General features: G+C 41.5%; 2 protein-coding genes across 4 annotated transcripts in view; one reads left to right on the top strand and one right to left on the bottom strand.

Annotated features, from left to right (window-relative positions):
* Positions 1-12,045, top strand: part of PTER (phosphotriesterase related) — a 36,173-nt gene extending 24,128 nt beyond the window's left edge. For both annotated transcript variants that reach the window (XM_050939651.1, XM_050939650.1), the window contains exons 3-5: positions 2,041-2,306; positions 6,912-7,052; positions 11,178-12,045. In XM_050939651.1, coding sequence (XP_050795608.1) covers positions 2,041-2,306; positions 6,912-7,052; positions 11,178-11,388 — 618 coding nt within the window. In that variant the 3' untranslated portion in view covers positions 11,389-12,045. The remainder of the gene's footprint in view (positions 1-2,040; positions 2,307-6,911; positions 7,053-11,177) is intronic.
* Positions 12,046-12,061: 16 nt separating this feature from the next.
* C1QL3 (complement C1q like 3) lies at positions 12,062-22,189 on the bottom strand. Of its 2 annotated transcripts, XR_007772529.1 has the most exons (3): positions 20,429-22,189; positions 14,361-14,991; positions 12,062-12,580 (listed from the first exon to the last, which is right to left on the bottom strand). XR_007772529.1 is itself a non-coding variant. In XM_050939671.1 (2 exons), the coding sequence occupies exons 1-2, from the start codon at positions 21,014-21,016 to the stop codon at positions 14,812-14,814; spliced, it is 768 nt and encodes a 255-aa protein (XP_050795628.1). In that variant the 5' UTR covers positions 21,017-22,189; the 3' UTR covers positions 12,128-14,811. The 2 variants fall into 2 exon arrangements, 1 of the variants encoding a protein (XP_050795628.1); XM_050939671.1 differs by having other exon boundaries at positions 12,128-14,991.
* Between the last annotated feature and the right edge of the window lie 505 nt (positions 22,190-22,694).

Raw genomic sequence — 22,694 nt, 5'->3', positions numbered from 1 at the left:
TTTTTCCCTACCCTTTGTCTGACTAAGGTCTTTTAGTAGGGACCATCTCTGTGTTTGTACATGCCTAGACAATGGGGTCCTGAGCATGGCTGAGATCCCTACACCTCACCATAATAAATATCCACTCCGCTGTTTTTAAGCTGATATGATGAAGGGAGAGGGGAACTCTCCAAGGCAGAAGAGACCTGAGCATCCCAAAGAGTGTGAATGTATTGATCTGAGCTGAAACTAGAAACATCTGTTTTTACAAAAGAGTAAAATTAATCTTAAAAGCACAGAGATAGATACTCAGCAGGTGCTAACTGGCATACTTTCATTGAGGTTAGCATCATTGACCGTAATCATTTATGTCAACTGAGGAGCAGCCTGAAATCATTTGCACTGGTGCCATTTCTCAATAGGTGGGCCAATTTGAATGGATCCATAGGGTAAAAGTTCTCTAACTGTGGTCCATGGACCACTGGTGACTTAGAGAGTGCAGTGTGTGCAATGTTGTTGAAGCTGTGTTGGTCCCATGATATTTGAGACAGAGTGGGTGAGGTAATAGCTTGTATTGGACCAACTTGTGTTAGTGAGTGAGACAAGTTTTCAAGCTGTTCTTCAGAGTGCAGTGTAGTCTGCAGTCCATTCCATCAATGCTTAATCCAGTCCAGGATGTTGACAGGTACCTGGTTGAATGTAGATGCCTGCAGTGACTGATCAATGAAAAATGATCAGTGATTCCATAGAGACATTGATATGGACATTGTGGTCTATCTTTTTATTAGGATACAGTTAAATAAATGGAAAGTTTTGACACTAGGATTAGTTAAACGAGGGAGGGATTTAGTGTCTCCCGCAATCCATGCCATGTTTGCTTAAACTGGACAAGATTTAGGTAAGCTGCATGTTAGGAACATCGCAACACAAATGGTATTCTTCAGACAGCCATAAGGAATTCTAAGAACTGTATTCTGTTGCCCGTTACCCATTCTTGTTAACTGCTCAGTTGTATCCATGAATTGGAAGGTTTACAATTACAATGCAGAAGTATTGGGGCAGATGCTCAGCTAGTCTTAGTTGTCATAGCTCTATTAACTTCAGTTTACACCAGCTGAGGATCTACCCCATTGTGTTGTGTGTCCATGTCCAGGGGAGAGAATGAGTAAGAATGAATGACAGATAAACTTGACATGGAGTTTGTTTGTTTGCTGCTGTTCTAGTTTTAAGGTACTAGCTTCTAGGTTAATACAGTAAATTAGCCTTACCAGATCTTTTTCTCTCCTTGTTTACTTAATTGTTAGTGTGCCCTGAAACCATGATTCCATATTAAACATTCAGGGACAGATATTTAAAAGTCCTCATCCTCAGTTTTGCACACACAAGTGTGCGCCTGTTTTTGTGAGGGCAAATAATGGCATCAAGAAGTTTAACTACCCAACCATATTTGCAGGTGTCTACATGCCATCATCTGTGCCTGCAGAATTACAGACTGCTTTAAAAAAATTCACTCTGAAAGATTGTTGGCCACATTTTATTCTTGGTTACAAATGGGAAGTCAGTGAAATTACTTCAGATTTACTCTGACATATTTGAGAACAGGATTTGGCTCGATGGTTCCTCCTCAGGTCTTGACAACTAGAATCTTCCCCAAACTTTAAAGAATGTACAGTTTTGTCCCTTCTCTACTAATATGACATTTATTAATTTTCACCTTGAGGCCTTGTTTAAGCACCGATGTTCCATAGGTTTAAATCATTACAAATATTGGGTGTAGACCAGCCCTTAGTTAAGCCAGTGCAAGCTTTTGTGTGGACGCTCTGGTATTGGTTTAAACCTGGCTTATATTGGTTTAGGTTGCACTTGGCACAAGGTACACTCATGTAAACCAAGCTTAAACCAGTGTAAGAGTGTGTACACAAAGCTGGATATATTTGTCTAAACAGATTTAAAATCACACCATTAGTTAGACCCCGTGCAACTTTGCATGTAGACCAGAGCTGATACTTTGCAACACAAAGTGTATCATTAACAAAAGGATTTCCTTTTTATTTTTGTTAGCTTACAGACATTATCGTCAACGAGATACTCAGTGGAGCTGATGGAACCAACATCAAGTGTGGTGTTGTAGGAGAAATTGGCTGCTCATGGCCTCTGACTGAGAGTGAAAACAAAGTACTGCAGGCAACAGCGCATGCTCAGTCACAGCTGGGCTGCCCCATTATAATCCATCCTGGCAGGAATGGTGATGCCCCTTTCCAGATTATTCGCATTCTGCAGGAGACTGGGGCGGATATCTCAAAAACAGTCATGTCTCACCTTGACAGGTAACCTAATACGCTACCCTGGTATCACATGTCTGTGGTTTTCCTGGATGTGCTGTCTGGAGGTAGTGGAATTTCTGGGAATTACATGGCAGCTTTAGACAGTTGGGTTTATCCAGTGATCAGATATCACTACAAGAAGCCTTGCTTTGTGGTTAGTGATTTCAAGAATACAATAATGCTTATGTAGAATTCAAGAACATAATAATGCTTATGCTTATGAAATCCAAGAAGTTCTGGATCAGGCTTCTAGTCTACAAGCAATCTTGGCCAAAATTTTAAAAAGTCAGATCGTGTGTCGATACGCAGACATCTGAATAAGTAGCCTTGTTTTCGAAAGTGCTGGACATTCAGCAGGTCCCAGTGATTTAAGTGAGAGCTCCTAGGTGTTCATCCCTTTTAAAAATCAGGTTACTTTCCAAGGACCCAATTCAGGGCACATTGATGCCAATGGAAAGACTTCCTTTGACTCCACTGGACTCTGGATCAGACCCCAAACCAGGTTCTTCAGATTCTGCAACCAATTTAAAGCAGTACAGCTTAAAAAATCCCAGTTAGATTTTAGATAGGTCCTGTCTTATTACAGAGAGCGATATGTTAGCCCTCTTTAAAACAAAAACAGAAGCACAACACAGACATGGCGGGGAAGAGATAGTATCCTGCTCCTTGAATTGAGAAACAGTCCATTTGGCGCACAGCAGGTTTATGTGACCTTGTGTAACTGGCTATCATTTGGCAAGTGTCCAAGTATTGATTAATGTGGCTAGCTGCTGAATAATGGAAACTGTTTGTGGTCATATGACTCTCAGCAATTCAATTGTTTGTCCCCATCAAGGGTGTAATATAGACATATAAATTATACCCAACTCTGTTACATTTATTGAAGATTCCTGTCAACTACATGTTCCACAACATTGCAATTCAAGTACAGATTGTATATATACCAGAGCCCCAAATTATTCATCCACATTTTGGGTACATTTGATTAATTTTTAAAATAATGCTTTCATGCTATAAAAATAAATAAAAAATCAATTATATACATCACATAATCTCTCCATGTATTAATATGTGATTAATCTTCTATAGATTTATTTCTTGGACTTTCTAAAAAACATATTAACCACCTAATCTGTGGATACAAGCATGCTCAACAACTTGCACAAGCAGTGCCAGGGACTTTTGTAAGCACTTCAATAGAATGTAGCAAAACAAATTGTTTTTAAACAGTGCATGCATCTCCTCTTACTTACACTAGTGTGAATTAGATGTGTTTCCATTTCATTGAACAGAGTTACACTGGTGGAAAAAAACCAACAGTATAAGCAAGAGGAGAATCAGGGCCACAAAGTTCTAAGTGCAGCATCAGCTGAACAGCCATTGATACAATTCATGACTGTCATAAACAGATAATTAAGGGTTAATGTCTCTTTTACTTGTAAAGGGTTAACAAACAGTGAACCTAAAACACCTGACCAGAGGACCAATCAGGAAACAAGATACTTTCAAATCTCAGTGGAGGAAAGCCTTTGTGTTTTTTGGGTTTTGCTTTGTTCTCTCTGGGTCCTGAGAGGGACTAGACGTGCAACCAGGTTTCTTGCCAATCTCCCTGCTACAGTCTCTTATATATTCAGAATAGTGAGTATTAAGTAGAGAAGGCAGTTATAGTCTTTTGATTGTTTTCTGTATTTGCAAATGTGTATTTTGCTGGACGGATTTTGATTGGTATTTGTGCTGGGGGGAGACTTCTTTCTAATGTTTATAAGCTGAAAGACCCTGTAATATTCCATCTTGATTTTACAGAGATTTCTTACTTTTTTCTTTCTTTTATTAAAAGCTTTTCTTTTTAAAAGACCTGTTTACATTTTTTCCCTTGTTAAGGCTCAAAGGGACTGAGTCTGTACTCACCAGGGAATTGGCGGGAGAAGGGAAGGAGGAGTGGGAGAGGAAAGGTGAATTTCCTCTGTGTTTTAGATTCACGGAGCTTGAATCTGTCTATCTCTCCAGGATAGCCCAGAGAGGGAAAGCCTGGGAGGGGGAAAGAAGGGGGAGAAAAAACCTGATTTCTCTGTGTTGTGATTCAAGGAATTTGAATCATGGTGATCTCCTAGTGTACCCAGGGCGGGAAAGATCTGGGAGGAAGAAAGGAGGGGGAGGGGAAATGGTTTATTTCCCTTTGTTGTGAGACTCAAGGAATTTGGGTCTTGAGGTCCCCAGGGAAGGTTTTTGGGCGGACCAGAGTGCCCCAAAACACTATATTTTTGGGTGGTGACAGCCTATCAGATCTAAGCTGGTAATTAAGCTTAGAGGAATTCATGCTGGTACCCCATCTTTTGGACTCTAAGGTTCAGATTGGGGAATTATATCATGACAGTGACATGTGCTGATATTTATTATGTCCTTACATTACATACTTGGGGATGGGCCCTCACTGGAACACAGGATCTGAATGACCTCGAATTTTGAAGTACAGCTCAGCATCTAGAAGTTAATTTAGCATCTTAGGCCCATCTTTATATCCAGATTCCCTAAATTTAGAAGTTTGCATGTAGAGTTAAACTTCATGCCTGTCTTCATTCAACACGTAACAGTATTATTTAGATGTCAGGAAAAGACTATAATGGTTAATTCTATACTGATAGTTACATCATGTTTTCCAGTACAGCTTTTTATTACATTCTCTCTTAGGGCTCTGTAATAAAAATGTGATACACAGGAGGGCTGGGAAGAGTCAACTTTTTATTTCCTGGCCCCTGTCACCTGTCCCCTAGGGATTAAGGTTACAAAGGTGCCCTGTCATGATAGGGATGCACATTCACTGGTACCCATGGTTACTGTTACGGTATCCATGGTGTATATATCGTGAAGGTATGTAATGGATAATGCTTTATATGTTAATAATCATAACATATGTAGTCCCCTGTGAGTCCACCACTAGCAATTATTTTTAAATAATTTTTCATGGCTGTGACATTACTCCTGTGAAATCTGGCATTGCACTGGAACTAGCTTCATTCTCTTGGCTACTGCAGTCCCTGGGACTATGCAGGGCTGGCACTGTAAGCCACTCCTTCTTCTGCACTGCACTTTGAAAGCCCAGCTCTTATCTTGTGTAAACTGTGAAATGTATTTAAAAAGAATTTGTTTTTATTAATTACAGTTGACAATACTGAGACTGCTGCTGGTGACAGGCTTGTCTGAACAAGGGTTTTCTCTCTCTCAGCCCATCTGTTCCTCCTACTTGATTCTGCTGTTAAGTCATAATATTGAATTTGTGACATCAGTCATTTCCATAGCAACAGACTATGATGTAATTAAATTGAGAAAAATGACTGTGGCATCAAAAAGAAAGAGAAGCTGTAAGTGAACATTCTTATTTAAATGCAAATATCTGTGCTTATAATAAAGGAGCAGAGCACAATGTTTGCAAAGTAAATTGTTGTTTTACTTTTTGTTTTTGCTTTTTGTTAAATGTTTTCTCTTCTGCCTCTCCCCCCTTCTCCCTATCCCTCCCAAAATAGCTTCCTCCATGCGAGAAAGTTCACGTTTATGGGTGTATCGGTAGATTTACAATGCATCATTCAGAGGAATTTATCACAGATGGAAGAACCTGCTTGGAGGTCTTCAGAGAGTACATTTCCAAGGAGGACTTGCTTGCTGCCAGAAGTCATTAATTCACCAATTGTCACCCTTCCCCCTGAATTGGTGCTCCAGCGATGTGCTGTGTTTTAGTTGTGGTCTTGACTACTTCAAGATGCCATTACATTGTTTTGCAAGAATAGGGATGTTAACTTAGGGAATCTTGGTGAAATTCCAGTATGAGCCATTACACTCTGCCTACCTTATCTTTAGTCTCTGTTGGGTAGGATTTTCAGTCCTAAACCAGTGCGTAGTGTTGTGTGTTAAACATTTGCAGCATTTTACCCCTAAGGGAAGGCAGTGGATCAGCATTCACGTCACACTCCCCATCAGTACCGAGTCCTGGCTGGGGAAGCCAACCAGCAGACCAAATTCAGTGATGAATCCTGCTCACGTGTTACCTGAGGCATGTTGCACATATGCTAAGAAGAAGACCTCAAAATATGTCTGAATTTTGAAATGAGCCCTATATGTAGTGCCTGATCTGATACCTCTAGTTTGAGCAAGTAGTCCTTATTCACATAAGTAGTCTGTTGGCTTTAAATAAACATCCCTCTGAATTTAAAAAAACAAACAGCAAAACCTACCTTCCTCATGAGTGTGACAGGACAGTTTCTGATATCAAGCATGTGTGTCTTGGTTCTTTCTTCTCATTGAAGTTCATTATAATTGCACTGGTTATGCTACATGTTAACATATTTTAAAAGGCATGGAATCTCCAAATGATGTGGGAAAAGGCTGAATAATATGTTCGTTTATTGTTATTTAACAACTTAAATTTTTCAAACAGTAGCTCAGTTTCTCAGTAAACCTGATGAAATATTTTAGTTCCTTGGAAGTAAGATTTCCCCCAGTCATATATTTAAATGCTTTAGTTCATATAACATGGTGCCCTGGAACCATTTCCAACATGTGTTATGATGACGACTTGTTTATGCACATTTACAATGTGCTTTGTATTTTCTGCAGGACTATATTTGATGAGAAGAAACTGCTGGAGTTTGCTAAACTTGGATGCTACTTAGAGTATGACCTCTTTGGTACAGAATTGCTTCATTACCACTTCCATCCTGAAATTGATATGCCAAGTGACAATGAAAGAATTGCAAGGTACCTAGTGCAATGCAATGAAGTATAAACAATAACACTGCTAGCTGCTGAAAATGAAAATTATTGGTATGCAGGTTTCAAATGCATCACAGAATGGTCCTTCTCACTGCTCATACCAATATGCTAAATGATGGTAGTTTACTGTTGCTGGTACTTCTATCTAGTACAATAAATATAACTCTGTCTCTTACCTAGCTAGGTATGTATAATACAAATATTTCTTCCTACAGAAAACGCAACTATGGAAACCTAAGCAAGTCGAATATTTTAAAGATGTTTATTCATAATTATTTGTTCATTTAGTTGAATATCACCATGTACGGTGGTTGCTCTTTTCTTAGCATCCTGGTCTCCAAAGTGAGGGATTAAATATGATTACATAACGGTCTGGCCTTCGTTTATAGTCATCCCTGTATTAGGTGTTATTACTATCCATTGTCCAGTCTAATTGTAATGTCTGATAAATGGGTAAAAGACTTTGGCCCAAATTCACCACTGGCCTTAATGGAGCTGCAGCCACTTATATGAAAGGTGCCTTTGCCCCTTTGCTTCCACTGTGCAGCATGATCTGTTTATCCGCTAGGCCCTCTGTCACTTCTCCCACCACCACCACATTACCTATCCAAGGGATAAAATTCTTTTCTCTTCAAAACTCTTTAATGATCTTCATGTTCACTTCTTCTTGTCCTCTTCCCTGCTTCTAATCAGTTTCTCGAATACCAGTTCGGTTCAATGAGATTTATTAGCATAGCACACTGTACAAGTGTTGCTAGAGGTTACAAAAGAGACAGACCCCTGAGATATGTGAATGAGGTGGGTACAATCTGCCCAGGCTGGGGCTTCCTGCTATGTTTGGAGTGGAATCCCCTGTGTCTACTTGTCAGCAGTGTCATTCCTAATTGAGTGGAAGATTGCTACATCACAAGATGCCACCCCTTCTTTCTCCCAGGGACAGAAACACTTTTTTCTTCTCACTTTTTGATGAGAAGGTTTTTATGATTCCTGATCATTTGACGAAATATAGGAAATATCTTTCTAGCTTTAACTCCTATTGTAGACATTACTTTTCTGCCTGGGCCGCCTCTGTTACATTGGCTGCACAATCTCTCTTGTCTGGTTTCAGACTGTTATCTCTTTTCTTTCTGCCAAGTATTTGTCTGATTCTGCACTTGACTTTCTCTGTGCCTGAAAGATCTCTGGTTTTACACAATAGGAAATCTTCTCTCTATTTATATTGCTTTTCAGTCTTGCACTCACTATCTCAAATTGTGTTCTGTTGTAACAACAGTTTTTCACACTTGGCCTTTCTAACACAGGCTTGCAAAACATTCATCCAGTGCTGCAGTTGTTTTGCATGTAGAACTCTTATTGAAAACACTGGGAGCTATGCATCCAAAAGGATTGCTCTACTGGGCCCGGGTAATGTGTCTCTCCTTAATCATGGTAATATTTTTTGTCTCATCCATAATATTCTGCCTTCCCCCCCACCGCCCGCCCTACCACAGCTGTTCCTCCTTAGCTCCCTGGCATTGAATGAATGTGGCAGCAGGCTTTTTATAAAAAGAAATACTACAAGATTGCCTTTTGTTCTGGTTTTGTGTGTGCACGTGTGTATTTGGGTTGGCAGCGCCATTAAACTGTTTCTTGTACTTTCAGTGTGTTCACATTTGAAACACCATGACAATGGCAGCCTCTTGTTTTTCTGCAGATTCCTAATAGGCTGACATTTGATTTTTATCCACACAAAGTAATACGTATCAACTTGACCCCTACATTTGTTTGTACTAGTCAAAGAGAAGAACATTTTCAAACATATTCATGTTCAGATCCAATACTAACGTATGAATTAATTTACATACGTGTGTATGTCTAGTCACACAAATACAGCTATAAATATGTATATGTATGTACATATAATATAGGCATATGCAAAGAGTATGTTGAAAATTATTTTTTAATGAACAGACGTAGATTTATTGTCAATTTTTAGGAAAGTTATGGGGTGGGGGAAGTTATATTTCTGGGACTGCCTGGATCTTAGACTGACCCAGTCATCATCTCTGACATAATCTCCTTCAAAATTTTTGTTTATTCATTGGTTTGGGTTTTTTTTTAATGGCACATCTTACCTATTTTTTCTTTTATCTGGTTTTCCTTGCTCAGATCTGGTGATTTGGTTAGTACTAAACTTTGATTTACAGATCCAGCCACTGTCATCTTATCCTCTACCAAGTACACAGTCTGGCATTGGCATGTAGTTTCGGGATGGAGGATGTACCTGCACTGTGGCAGACCTACAGTATTTACAATGTTAGCATGTGTATTCTACGAAAAACCTCCAGTTTGGCACTAAGTCCCAAAACATACCTTATTTACCAGATTTAGGCTGATTGTGATTTTTGCCCAGCTGCATGCACATATCTTCCTATAACCAATTTTCTGTATAAATCCTGCCCTCCCCCGCCCCAAGCTGACAAAATAATACAATGTTCGTTGTCTGGGATCAAAGCACTCTCAAATAATGAAAAATCAAAGTTGAAGTGTGCTAATAAAAATGGTGGAATCGAAAGGTTTATGTGAATGATAAGCAATGAACAAACACCAGTTTTGCTAATATTCATCTCTTCCACTTTAATGTTGCAAGCTAGTGGGAGCTCAGGACTCTTGGTAACATTGTCACCTCTTAATGCAGCAAGACCTACACCTGGCCAGAACACATTGACAGTCACTTCTGTGCCAGTAGAGGCTGTCAGAGAAGCATGTTGAACTACCTTCAGATATAGTAGGCTCTTACCATAAGGGTATATCAGCCAGCAGAATTCTACCTTTGTTCTCTTAGGGGGCAAATCATGCTCCCCTCCACATTTTGCAAGTGTGGAAGGAGCATGCTGAAAGGAGTGGAACCAAAGTGGTTCTGCTGACTGGAAGAGGGTGACAGGATGCAGGAAGGTTCATGAAGCTGCTTCTGCACTGCCACAGAAGAAGTGATCTTTGCAGATCCACCAGTCAAACTTCACCCTCAGAGGGGAAGACATTAGCCACCAACTTATCGTCTGTCCCAACTTGGCCCTCTCTCTGATTATGCAAAATCTGTTTACAGGGACTGTGGAATTAGCCCTTTACACCTATGATATTGCTGACATTACTTTTTATTTTTCAGCACTAGCAAAAACAGCGGCTGCTAGATTAGCCATTTAATTGACTTTCTCCATAGATAACCTGCTGAGAGTGGGATGTTTTCTGTGTGATTTTGTCTTCATGGAAATTGGTGACTCTCAAAGACTTGAAATATCTGTAGCCCAGTTATTCCAGATGGCAATTCACTAAAGAAATGTTAATATTTGTGTAATCCACCCATACTTTATTCTGTGAATAAACTTCAACAATCTGGGTCAGATCCTCAGAAGCTTGATTGACTTCAGCAAGGCTACAGCCATTTACACCTGTGGTTTTGCTTTTCCCTGTGTGATTGCAGAATAATAAACCAGTATTGTTAAGAAAGGCTGTTTAGAGTGAGCAAAAATCCTCCAGAAGATTTGCTTTTTCAGCTGAAAGACCCATGGTTGAAAGTTATCTAATCCCTGTGCATTACCATGTTCTTTGTTTGTGGAAATCCCTCAAAAAAAGTGTGCAAATGCAACTGAACTACTTAGCAGTACAGGTGTGGAAATGGTTTGTATTAGGTTAGAGGCAAGAATTAACCCTGTTAAATGATCATTTGAAGAACAGTGTATGTAGGAAGTGATTGTTTAGTCTTGTGGACCAGGCCTACTCCTGTTGAAATTCATGAATTTTACCACTGATGGAGCAGGACTGCAAACCAGTGTAATAAATCCTGGCAAAGTAGATTTTCCCCACCCATCATTCCAGATATGTGACACTGTCTTGCTTCCAAAGGGATTTCTTCTCTCTAAAATGGATCTAGGAGAGTTTAATCTTTTGTGTATAATTGAGAAACATGCCTGCTTGTTTCTTTTAAAGACCCTGAAATAGTTCATTTCATTTATAATACAGACTAGAGGTATGTCCCTGTAAAATATTTAAATACTAATTTATTTCTATATTACTTCCAGAATTGTATGAACTCTTAACTGACAGACATACTTCCTATTTACTTTTATGCAGGATCCGGATGTTAATTGATGAAGGCTATGAAGACAGAATTGTAATTGCTCATGATATGCACACTAAGAATCGATTGATGAAATATGGAGGTCATGGATATTCACATATCCTCCAAAACATTGTTCCTAAAATGCTAGTAAGAGGCATACCCCAAAATATAATTGATAAGATATTGATCAAGAACCCAAAACGGTGGCTGACTTTTAAATAGGGCTCATGATTAGATATTCACATCTTGTATGTGAAGCTTGCTGAGAAAAAGTCAGATTTGTCTCAATAGAGTGGTCATTTTGAAGCTAGGTTCTTTTGAGAAAAACTTGTGTGATGTTCATAAGACCCCCAAAGAGCAGATAATCACTTCCCTTTTTAATTAGAACAAAAAATGTTGTGTATTATCTCTCCATCTGATTACCTCTAATAATCTGGTCCTGAATGAGTTATTTGTTTTGAGCACAACTACAGAATCTTTCCAAGTAAATATTGAAATATCTGCTTCCAAAGAGCAGATTTAATACTATGGTTAGTTATCATTCAGGATTATAATTTTTTTAAAGATGCATTAGCTTAACTACTTGAAGAAATTTAAAATGTTTCCAGTTAAATGGCCCCCCTCTGGAGCAATTTGACATTCCTTGTAATATTGATGATCCTGTTAATTATCCTGCTGTTCTTTAATTAATGCTTGAAAAAGAATATGGCATTTTTAAATAGCTACTGCAGAAAACAGAATAACAGAAGGAAGACAACGTGATTTCAAAAAAAGTACTGTATCTCTCATGATTAACAACTTTTAGAGATTATTTTTAAATGAAAATGTAAAAGAATACATGGAAAATATATTTTTAATAAAGCAATTTGTAGACCACTACCAACTTTGTTTTAGAAGTCTTTTTTTTAATTATGTTAAATTTTGATTTGAACTTTTGGAAACTTGCAAGTGAAAATATGAAATGTCTTGCAAATCAGCTTGATGTTGAAAAGATGAAAATCCACGAGTCCAAATATATTACATAATACAATTTAATGAGTTGTTACAATTATAACAAAGGCCATCATTTAATCAGTTTACAAATCAGTTTGTCAAGTATGATTCAAAAAAGAAATGTTTGCCTTATATATGTTTTTCATTTAAGTATTTGTTCTTTCCTCTAGACCAAAACAGGGGTAAATATTTATTTATCCAAAGAAAAGATTGTGTGTTAGCAATGGCAATGTCATTTCAACAGCTTATTCTTTCAAATGTCCAGCTTTTGATGTCTTGTGGTAATGAAGTATTCCTGGTCACTTCTTGGTGAATGTGCATTGCTAGTTATAAATTATTTTTTCCTTGAAACCTTGTTATTTGATATCTACATGAGAAATCTCCAAGGCTTTGCTGCCAACCACTCTGTAGCGGTGGTCCTCTGCAATAAAAGCAATTGTGATATGAGTAGATTTGAAGTCAACTATGTGTCCATTATAAAATATATTGCATATAATCAGTACACCCCATGAATATGGGTTGTTTTTTTTACAAGGAGTGTAGTAATGTTTAACCAAACTGATGTGATATAATGAGGAAACAGAAAAAAAAGGCAGTTATGAAGCACAACTCTCCCTCTTGAGAACCAAGATATGTTACATATGAGATTCTCTTATTGAGCATAGACTGATGGCACATCATGTCTTTTTAATTGAACAGCTGTCCAAAGGAGGAACAGACCAGATGAATGATATGGTCTGTGTAAGAAATGCTTTAATCAAGTAAATAAATGCTTTTTAGGGGAATTTTTCTATCTTTAAAATCTCTATCTTAAAGTTATCAAAAAATCAAAGGGGAAAATATTTTTCTTTAATTATGGCAGATATTTGACACTTCAGTATATGACAAATCTCAGTTTGTCCCCTTCCCTTGGTAGATTAGAGAAGGTTGCATGTGGCAGATTATGTAAAACAGAAAAACTAGGTCTGGCCTCTCACTACTTCATAGCAATTTATACAAATAGTGTTTTTATTCTGCCGTGAATGTAACCTAAGATCTATACTGCATCAGCATTAAAACAGGAAGCTCTGTAATTATTTTGACCCTGCTGTAAAGGTTCTGTTGTGTATTCCTGCTATAATTTTGCTTCAGACTTAAACTTGCAAGTATCGACATGGGAGCAATTAAAAAAACAAACATAATTTCTAAATAAAATTCCTTTTTATAGAGGTATTACTGATATTGCAGCTATTGCTGATTGTAAAAGACTTTTGTAGAACTATAACTGAAAAGCATGTTTTTACAATGTAATTCTTCAGGCCATTAGTCTGTTATACTGAGTAAGACTTTTTGAGATATATATAGAGAGAGATATATATAGATATATATAAGAAAAATAGGTTTTAATACACAGTTTTTTGCATTTGAAAATCTGTTTCTCTCTTTGCATAACTGGTTTTCATATTTGGTAATATGCTTATCTGTTAATTTCAGTCACACCATACTACAAATGAATGCAATACCTTGTAACAGGTACTGTGTGACGGCATCATTACATGGGGCCCAAATCCCAATCTCATGCAAGTATCCACACTGACTTCAGCAAGACTGGTTGCATAAATAAGCAGAACAGGATTTTGGCCAGTGGTTTTCTCACAATGTTCTATGTAATGACTCCAGCTGACTCTTTGTAGTATGTCAAGTCATAAATAATCTTTTGTTAAACAAAAGTAGTAACTACAGATTTACACTGAAGACTAATTGCAGCAAAAAAATTATTCTGGCCTGGCTTGGCCTGGGAGTGTATTTACACAACAAACCATCAAGAATGGGTTTGTTAAATTGTCTAAATATATGTATTTACACATGTTTACAAATTAAGAGCCTAATTTGTTTACATATTAAAGGCCAAATCGGAGTTTTGCAATTAGCTTCAGTGGGCCCAGGATTTGGTCCAAATATAGGCAGTTTGTTATATCATCTCTTATATTTTCTTTGAATTGTTTCTTCTGTCGGTCTCTCTTAGAATACAATTAAGGGGAGGGAAAGGAAATTTAAACTAAACAAACAGGTGGAAATCATTTAAAAGGCCTCACCTATACTCACAAAGCAGGGAAATTAAGAGTTAAGGCTTGAAACTTATTAGTTTCTAGTTCTAGATAGAAGGATAACAAAAGGACAAGGCAAACAATTCCTTTGGAGAGAAGAAGCATTTCAGTTACCTCTTCCTTTTATTGTAAACTCATTCCTCACTATGAGTGGACTCCAAGCATCATAGTTAGCGGGTAAGTCACAAGAACCAAAGGTGACGTATGGATAAAGCAGCAAGATCATAATACATCGAAGTATCATATACACTAAAGAAATAATTCAGTGTCTTTAGATTTTCCTATAAAAATTTGTGATCTATATAGGACTTCATTCACATCGACAATTAACAATAAGTATTTGCTTTGGCGGTAGTGGATCACACATCTGTTTAACTTGCTTTAAATATATATATTTTTTTTAATATAAGGTTTTTTTGTGTCATACAGATGTGAGTCAGGTAGCATTTGATTTTCCCCCACTACTGAGGTGTCCCACGGTCAGTATCCGCTGGATTCTTGATTCATTGACTTTTGCCACATGAATCCATCTCTTAGAAGAACAAGCTTTGTTTGTGACTCATAATCAGTCAGCATAAATAATAAATCCAGAAAATGTGCTGTATTTGTTGTTGTTTCCTCCATGTGCTTTTCCTCCATCTAATTTTATGTAAACTTCATCTCCTGGCTCCAAATGAAGAACCACGCTGTTACTGGCATAGTCGTAGTTCTGATCAGCATCCTGAGCAATTGCACTAGCTCGAACCTATGTAAAACAAAAACAAACATAAATGTTTGGTTATGAAACTTGGACATTCTTCCTGCATGGTATAATTAAAACATGTCCTAAGAAGGCGTTGCACACATTCAGTGCCACTTTAAATGTGCCTATACACTTCTCAGCTGTAGTTTTCCCCTAACAATATCATCACTATTTCTGCCATTGCTAGAAATGGTTTACAATGTAGCAGCAAGTTCTCCTGGAATTAGGCTAAATATTTTAACTCAAATTATTATCACATGGCTTGTTTGCCTCTGAGTAATACAAAACTGCTCACTCTCGCATCTCCAGCTATTTTGCTCGTATGGACTCCCCCCCCCCCCCAAAAAAAAAAAAAAAAAAAGAAATAGCTAGACTCCAGGGACCTGATTATGGGCTCACTCCATTTTTAGAATGATCGAACTCTTAACTCCAGTGGAACTACTCCTGATTTACACTGACATGAGATCACTATCAGCCCCAGGTATTAAGGTAGAGTTTTTCAGAAATGTTCTGATCATAATAGTTACCAGATCATGTTGCAAAAACACAGAAATAAAATATCTTGCTGCCAATGAACTTTAAACCCTTGTAGTTGATTTATCTCTGAATAAGTAATCAAAATCTAAATGAAATGCTGAAGAACAAAAAAATACTAGTGGGTAAACAATCCAATCCAAAGTAGGAAATTCTGTTATTGCCACATAGTTCACGTAATCATTTAACTACTGTACAGTCTAAAAGATACACATTTTAAAATTACATCAGCATGTACTTTAAGATGAATTATGGAGATTTCAGATATTTGATTTTTTAAAAAACTGAATATACTACTTTAATGCAAACATTTCTCCCTTCTTACTGTTTGGCTGCTAATTGAGTTTGACATAATTAGCAAAGAAAAAAGGAATTTATTAGCAAACTGAAAGGAATTTATAATCAATATCAAATTGTATGTCAGTTTTGAGCTACGAATATTCTGTCGCATGCTCAAGTAAAGGTAATCCTTCAAATCATTTAACTATAATTTAGTTCTACTTTGTAAAATATTTAAACTGATTTGTATGTGATTTATTTTATTATAGCACATCATCTTTGTTGCTTGGCCCTATTCTAGAATAGTTATACAGAGCAGTAAGTGATTTAGTGGTTTTGCAAACCAGAAGTAAGTAATAATGCATGACTCGACTTACAATACATGGGATTATTATCTTCAGAATTGAAAAAAAAAAGATCTATAAGTCTAGAATTTCCATGCATTCCTTTTCAAGTTTAAATGATAGGTTTTCAGATTAAATTTTCATATGGCATGATTCCACGTTAATATTGAAATGTTAAAAAAGGAAGGCTCTTTAGCACTCTAGATCTCAAGGTATTTCATTATGAAGCTTAAGCAGCAAAAATTCTCTGTGCATCACCTAGCAGGGGTGAGACCAGCTTACAAGGTTTATAATTGCATAACAATGTGCAAATTTAAAGGAATACATAATATAGGAGTCATTGGTTCACATGTATAATTGTTTATTGAGATGATCTGTTTTGACCATTATTTCAGCAATAACTATCAAGACATGGGACATTTCTTAGGGATTAATGATCATCAGGGCAGAATTGATGGCTTGGGCCATTAACTCCAGAAATACTCCTCCATAGAAAACAGAGGTTGTTATTGCTACTATAAATGGAGGAAGAGGGAATAAATATGTGGCCATGGTTAGTTTGTTTTGTAATATCTGTGAAACAAAATGATTTTTCTAGGGAATTAATACCCTGCACACTGGTAAATTGAATTGTTTAAATTACCACCCCACCCACCCACACATTCCATTCATGTCACAATTAAATTCTACTTATTGGATATATCTAATATTTATATCTGTGTTGTTATGAATAAGTATATCTGTTGTACATTAACAAACTATTTGTACTATTGGCTTTACCATTAAAGATGTTCATTATGAAGACATTATGGGTGATGAACATTCGCTACAGCAATGGACATTTCATTGCTAAGACTTTAGGAGTACTATTGGCTGTACTGAGAGAATGATTTAGACATTGAGAACCTAAAAATAATGTAACAGATTGTATTAATTTGTGTATAGCGACAAAGCCCTGTCAATGCATTAACTTGGTCCCACAGTCCAGTGTGTTACCCTTAAGGGTTTTTCTTCTTTTGTTTGGGAAAGCCAATGTAATTTCTTTTTAAAGCCTATGAAAATAGTCTCAGAAGACTCCTAAGTGAACTGCCCTAAGAGTGTAAATGTATTTCAAAATTAAACCATTAATGTAGTATCCATTTTATAAGTTGCATGACTGCCCACATCATCATTTTATAAAGGTACATTGGGACACTGAAATTGCAAACACATACCAGCTAAGCAATGTGATCTCAGCACTTCTTGTGTTTAAGCTCTTTAACTATTAAGGAAGGCAATGTGTTACACTGGAGACCATGAGCTTCCTAATATACATTGCTTTGGGATGATTTTTCCTATAAATCATGCCCTCTCCTCCATAGTAATTTTCCCCCTTAGAGAATCCTACTGAATATATAACACCATCTAGGGCAGACTCAGACCCCTTTTTAACGATTTCATTTTATAATGTCCAGGCTTTTTCACAATTACCCTAGGAAGTTAACTATCATATTGCATCACCCACCAGGGTTTCACGAACAGATCACACTTTAAAAAAGGCACCCGTGCACTAAAACTACTAATTTCAAATAAACCGAGTCCTGATATTTAAGCTTAACCACCACTTCTCAGCTTACATATAAAAATAAGAAAAAAATAGTAACATCCCTTGTACACAAGACTCTCATTCAGCGTGAGCTGTCTGTGTAGTCATTCTCGGGGGCTGAAGCAGTTTATTAATTGTTGGGATCTTTTCGGTTAGTCTCAGGCTCAATTTACCATCTATAATTAGGTTTTCTCAATGCATGCCTCACTTTGTCGTGGTATTTTATTTTACTTCTAGCAGGTAGTGGGAGAAATACTTAATACGTTTTAATACCCAAATATAGGCTCATGATTTTATCGCAGATACGGTAGACTCACTATAGACTATACACAGCATTGCTTTTATAGGAAGAAGTCAGCGCGGTTGTACTACAATTTAACACTGTTTTAATAGTGCGGGCTCAGCTGCAGACGCAGTATTTATGGGCGACATTTGCTAATTTAATTAATTGCCGCTGACGTCCTCATAACTCCATTCCACAGTACTTCTGAGAAACCATAAACAAAAGGTTAAGTGGCATAGCAGATTAATTTACTGCCCTTTGATGCTTCCATCTGTGCGCCTGCATTCACCACAGTGCCTAAGTGAAACGGCTCGCGTCTGGTTACGGTACAGTGAGATTGCGCTGGACAGGAGTGTTAAGCATTTTTAAACTTCATTTTTGTGCCTGTCAGAAGGAGGAGGAGGGGATTTTAATCCGAAAAGCGACACGGAACAGTGACCATGGCCTAGTGACAAGGAATCCCAAATTTCAGCTTTATGAGAACAATCCCTGTCCCTGTCAGTCCAAGAAAACCTGCCCAGCACATGGGTTAGACGGGAGTCTTACTGTACAGAGAGCAGCAAAGCTGCAGAGTGCGCTTTCTGTTAGCTGACAGCGTCAACCTTGCAACATTTTAAATTGACTAGAGGGAAATTCTTTACATAGTGGTATAGAAATTTTCAGGTACGGTGTCGGTTCTCTTTCTAGTCCCAGAATAGTCCTGGGGTAGGAAACAGTTTATAGTTATACTGAATGACTTGTAGAATAGTAGTAACGCTTGTATGTTTCCCTGTGCGTTAGTTCATATAAATAGTATTTAGAAACTATAGTAGCATAGTGTGTGTGTGTTCGTTCGGCGTACAGGAAAGAGGTGCAAAGTTACAGGGAATATTTCCACAAACTCGGCAGTAGCAGCAGTCAGACTAATTAAAGTGGATTAGGCCCGTCTTGCATACCGTCACATCTCAAGAGCTTTCATTATGTCGAATATTTCGGTGTTCCTGAGAAAAAGATGGCGAATCTCAGACTCTGAGCCCTAAAAACGAGAGTTCTTTCATGTTTAGTATGGCAGTTACATTTTTGGACGAAAGCCACAGTTCTTGCTCTCTCTGTACCAAGGAAAGTACAAATGGGGAGGCTGTAGCTAATATTAATGTTCTTGGTTATAAAAGTTCTTTAACAGGGGAATTACGCCAGAATAATAAATTACCTGCTCTGGCAACAGTGCCTTAAAAGCCCCTAGCTGCCAGCCTATCGCCCCGGTACTGTGTCCAGTCGTTTCCATTTATTGCATGTTTCAAACGGGAGATTCGGATTGTTTCGTGGTTACTTAGCTCTTAGCAGGCCAGGCCTCCTGCTGACGGGAGTTCTTCCCCTCTAGTCCCCAGCTGGGCCTGTTCCCATTACATTTCGCGTCTCCCCAATCCCTTGCCCTGTGTACTCTCACAGAAACTCTCAGGGCGTCTGGCTTCTTCGGCCACTCCCTTGGGCCCCGCCTTTCTGTGCCTCCCGGGCTGGGCGTTTGAGAGAGGAGCATCCGAGCAGGCAGTGGGGGTTGATCGCAGCCCTCCAGGGTACAGTTCAGAACCGGCTCCCCCCGACTACCCCCCCATTTTGAGGCCGTGCTGCCCGGAGAGAGGAGCAATTCCCAGCCACAGCCGCCCCTGGGGTGGGGTGGGGGCGGAGCGCAGAAGGGAATCTCTTCCCTCACGTGCTTGTCAGAGTGTCTCAGCTGTGCACGGCGCTGTCTCTGGGTGTTTCCTTCTCCCTCCCCGCAAGCGCTGTCACTTACAGAGCATCGCTGGGCCGGGGCGGCGGCCTCCCTCACCCCCGTTCCTGTGCAGACGTGCCCGGGGCGGCCCGGGCTGGGTGGGGAACACGAGGACAAAGGGATTCCAGGTCTGGCACCGCCCTGCTCCCGCTGGAGGGCCCCCGGAGCAAAGCCAGATCGACTCGCTGGACAAGAAGGGACGTTGTAATCTCCTTTCCCCCGAGGTCACCGCAGGGTCCGAGTCTCCTCCCGGGAACCCACGGGGGAGTTTCCCCATCGGCCTTAAGGGGCAGGACAGGCCCAGCCCGGGGCCGCCTGGCTCCTAACGCCCCTAGTCCCGTGTCCTCCCCTCCCCGCCAGGCCTCCTCTCGGGGCCCATCCCCTCGGCGGCCCGACACCATCCCTCCCCGGGGACCTGCCCTTGCGTACTCCCTGCACGCCTGCAGGGTGCCCCTCTCCACCGCCCGGGCCCACCTCTCCCCAGGCTCCCGCTCCCTCCTCTCCTCCCCGCGTCGCCCCTCTCCGGGATCCCCCACATCTGCTTCCTCTGCCTTCGGGTCCCCCTCCATACCCACCCCGGACTCCCCCGGCACCTGCTGCCCCCGGGCTTCCCGCGCCGGGCCCCGATGCCACCGGGCTCTCCCGCCCCAGCCCCGGCCCCTCACCTGGTTGTTCTTGCAGAGATCTGCCCACATGCTGGTGCCGTCGCCGCCCCGCATCAGCACGTGGTAGGTGAAGAAGTAGATGCCAGGGATGGAGCACGTGAACTTGCCCGTGGTGGGGTCGTAGTGGTTGCCCAGGTTGGTGACCACGTCGTCGAACTTGAGCACCTCGTAGCCCTCGTGCTGGCGCTTGAGGCCGGCGTAGAAGGCGATCTTGGGCACGGTGCTGTAGGTGGCGGCGCTGATGGCCCCGGCCGCGTTCAGCACCGGTGCCCCGGGGGGACCCGGCAGGCCCTGGCGCCCGGGCTCGCCCTTCTCCCCCGGGGGTCCCACCGGCCCGGGCGGCCCCGGCTCCCCCGGTGGCCCGCGGGGCCCCGCCTTGCCCGGCCGGCCGGCCTCGCCCTTGGGCCCCTGGATGAAGGTGGGCAGGGACTGCATGAGGCCGCGGTCGGGCGTGGCCGCCGTGCTGGGCGCCTTGGTGCCGCCGTAGGGGTCGCAGACCATGCGGCAGGTGCCCAGCATCTCGTAGTGCGCCGAGGTGCCGGCCGAGCTCACCAGCACCGGGATAAGGATGACCAGCAGCAGCACCATGACCACCCCCAGGGCGCCGGCCGCGATCAGCCGCCGCCTGCTGCCCACCAGCCGGCTCAGCGCAGGGCGATCCTCCTGCCTGCTTTTGGACAAAATCTTGCTGGTTGGCGGGGACCTCCTCAGAGCCGAAAACACCCCCAACGCCCCTGGCGAGCCCGAGCCCCCCGGCTCCGCTCCTGCGGCGAGGAAAGCGCCCGCGGCCGCTCCGCAAGGCAAAGTCTGAGCCCCGGGCACCTGTGGCTGCCGCTGCTCTAGCGCTCAGGGAGCTGCAGCCCAGCGCCGGAGCCGCTCACACTTTTATGCTCCTGCTGGCGATCGACTTTTTTTTTTTCTGCATACGGTGCCACTTCGAATCAACTTTCCCTCGCGCCGGCCTCTTCGCGCCCCTCGCGATCGCCCCACTTTCCTGCCCCCCCCCTCCTTTTTTTCTGCAGCGACAACAAGTCTCTCAAGGCAGCGCCGGCTGGTGAAACTTGCAAGAGCGCACGAAAAATCCCCCCTCGCAGCACCGGCCCGGTGCCCTCCTCGCCGGTTCCTGCTTCCTTCCTGCAACGCGCACCCGCGGGGGCTCTGCGGGGCTGCTGGCTGGGTGCGGAGCTGCCGACAGAGTGAGCGCCGGAGCCTGCCCACCTGCCAGGAGAAGAGGAGGCTGACAAAGGCGCCGAAGCAATTTATAGGCACCCAAAAGCGCAGGGGAAAGGGGAGCTGCTTTGGCATCTCATTCCAGCAGCTGCTCCGCTCTTCCCACTCACAACCAGTTTGGCATCACCCTGCCAGTGTGGGGATTTTTCCCTCCCTGCAAATGGATGAACAGTGAAATCGTGCGCACTCCCTGGCGCCGAGAGTCTCTCCGGAGCAGCCCGAGGAGAAGAGCGGGGGCTGGAGACCTGGCAGGTCACCGAGCTGGGACGGAAAGGTCACCCCCACCTCCTGGTTAATGGGTCCCCGAGCTCTTCCCCGTCACATTAGCACGGGATTGGAAATATCACTTTTCATCTAAGGACCAGGCTTCCCACTTCACCTGACTGTCCAAGTGAAAATTATTTGACACCACACCTCCCTCTGCTCAGGCAAAGGAGATTAGCTGCTCCCACGGATTTTAGAGCACGGGCATGAGCCTTATGACACTCCTAGAAATAGCTCGTGGGAAATGTCTCACTCTTGGAATTAAAATTAAACGATCTACTTGGTGACTTGTCCAAGGCTGCTTCATATTGTAGCCAGCTCCCGTTTGGTTCACAATACGGCGTTTTAAGGAACCAAGCCAATGAAAAGGGCTTCCGCTCATGCAAATCAGACTAGCCCAGGACTCTAGGAAAGGGGCCATCCCAGGTAAAGATAGGGCCAGGTGATAAGTTTTGATGGCAGGGTCCCTTCCTCCCCTCCTCCCACTCCTGAGGGCTGGTGGGCACCTCTGCTCTGAGTGGGTAGGTGAAAGCCCAGCCTGCATGTCACATTGGGGCCAACCCCACAGAGGATGTTAAGCAAGTTACCAAGTTAGCAAAGCTACAAGTTGCACAAAGTGCTCTTTAAACAAGTAAGCAGAATTGATTCCCAAATCGTACTTCTGCATGCAGGAGCAATGGATGTCAATCACAGGCAGGTGACATTTGCCTGTCAATATTGGGATGATAGCTGGAAAGCGTGTGACTTATTACAGCGGGTCGAGAATCCGAAA

Source organism: Gopherus flavomarginatus, chromosome 2 (genome assembly GCF_025201925.1).
Source record: "Gopherus flavomarginatus isolate rGopFla2 chromosome 2, rGopFla2.mat.asm, whole genome shotgun sequence".
NCBI lineage: Eukaryota > Metazoa > Chordata > Testudines > Testudinidae > Gopherus > Gopherus flavomarginatus.
This window is presented reverse-complemented; position numbering and strand designations above follow the sequence as displayed.

Bases quoted from the DNA above. Each gene is read 5' to 3' on its own strand.
- C1QL3 (XM_050939671.1), bottom strand. From the start codon at position 21,016: ATGGTGCTGCTGCTGGTCATCCTTATCCCGGTGCTGGTGAGCTCGGCC. The intron at 14,992-20,428 runs GTGAGGGGCCGG...TGTTTTACATAG, and splicing joins ATCTCTGCAAGAACAACCAG to GTTCGAGCTAGTGCAATTGC.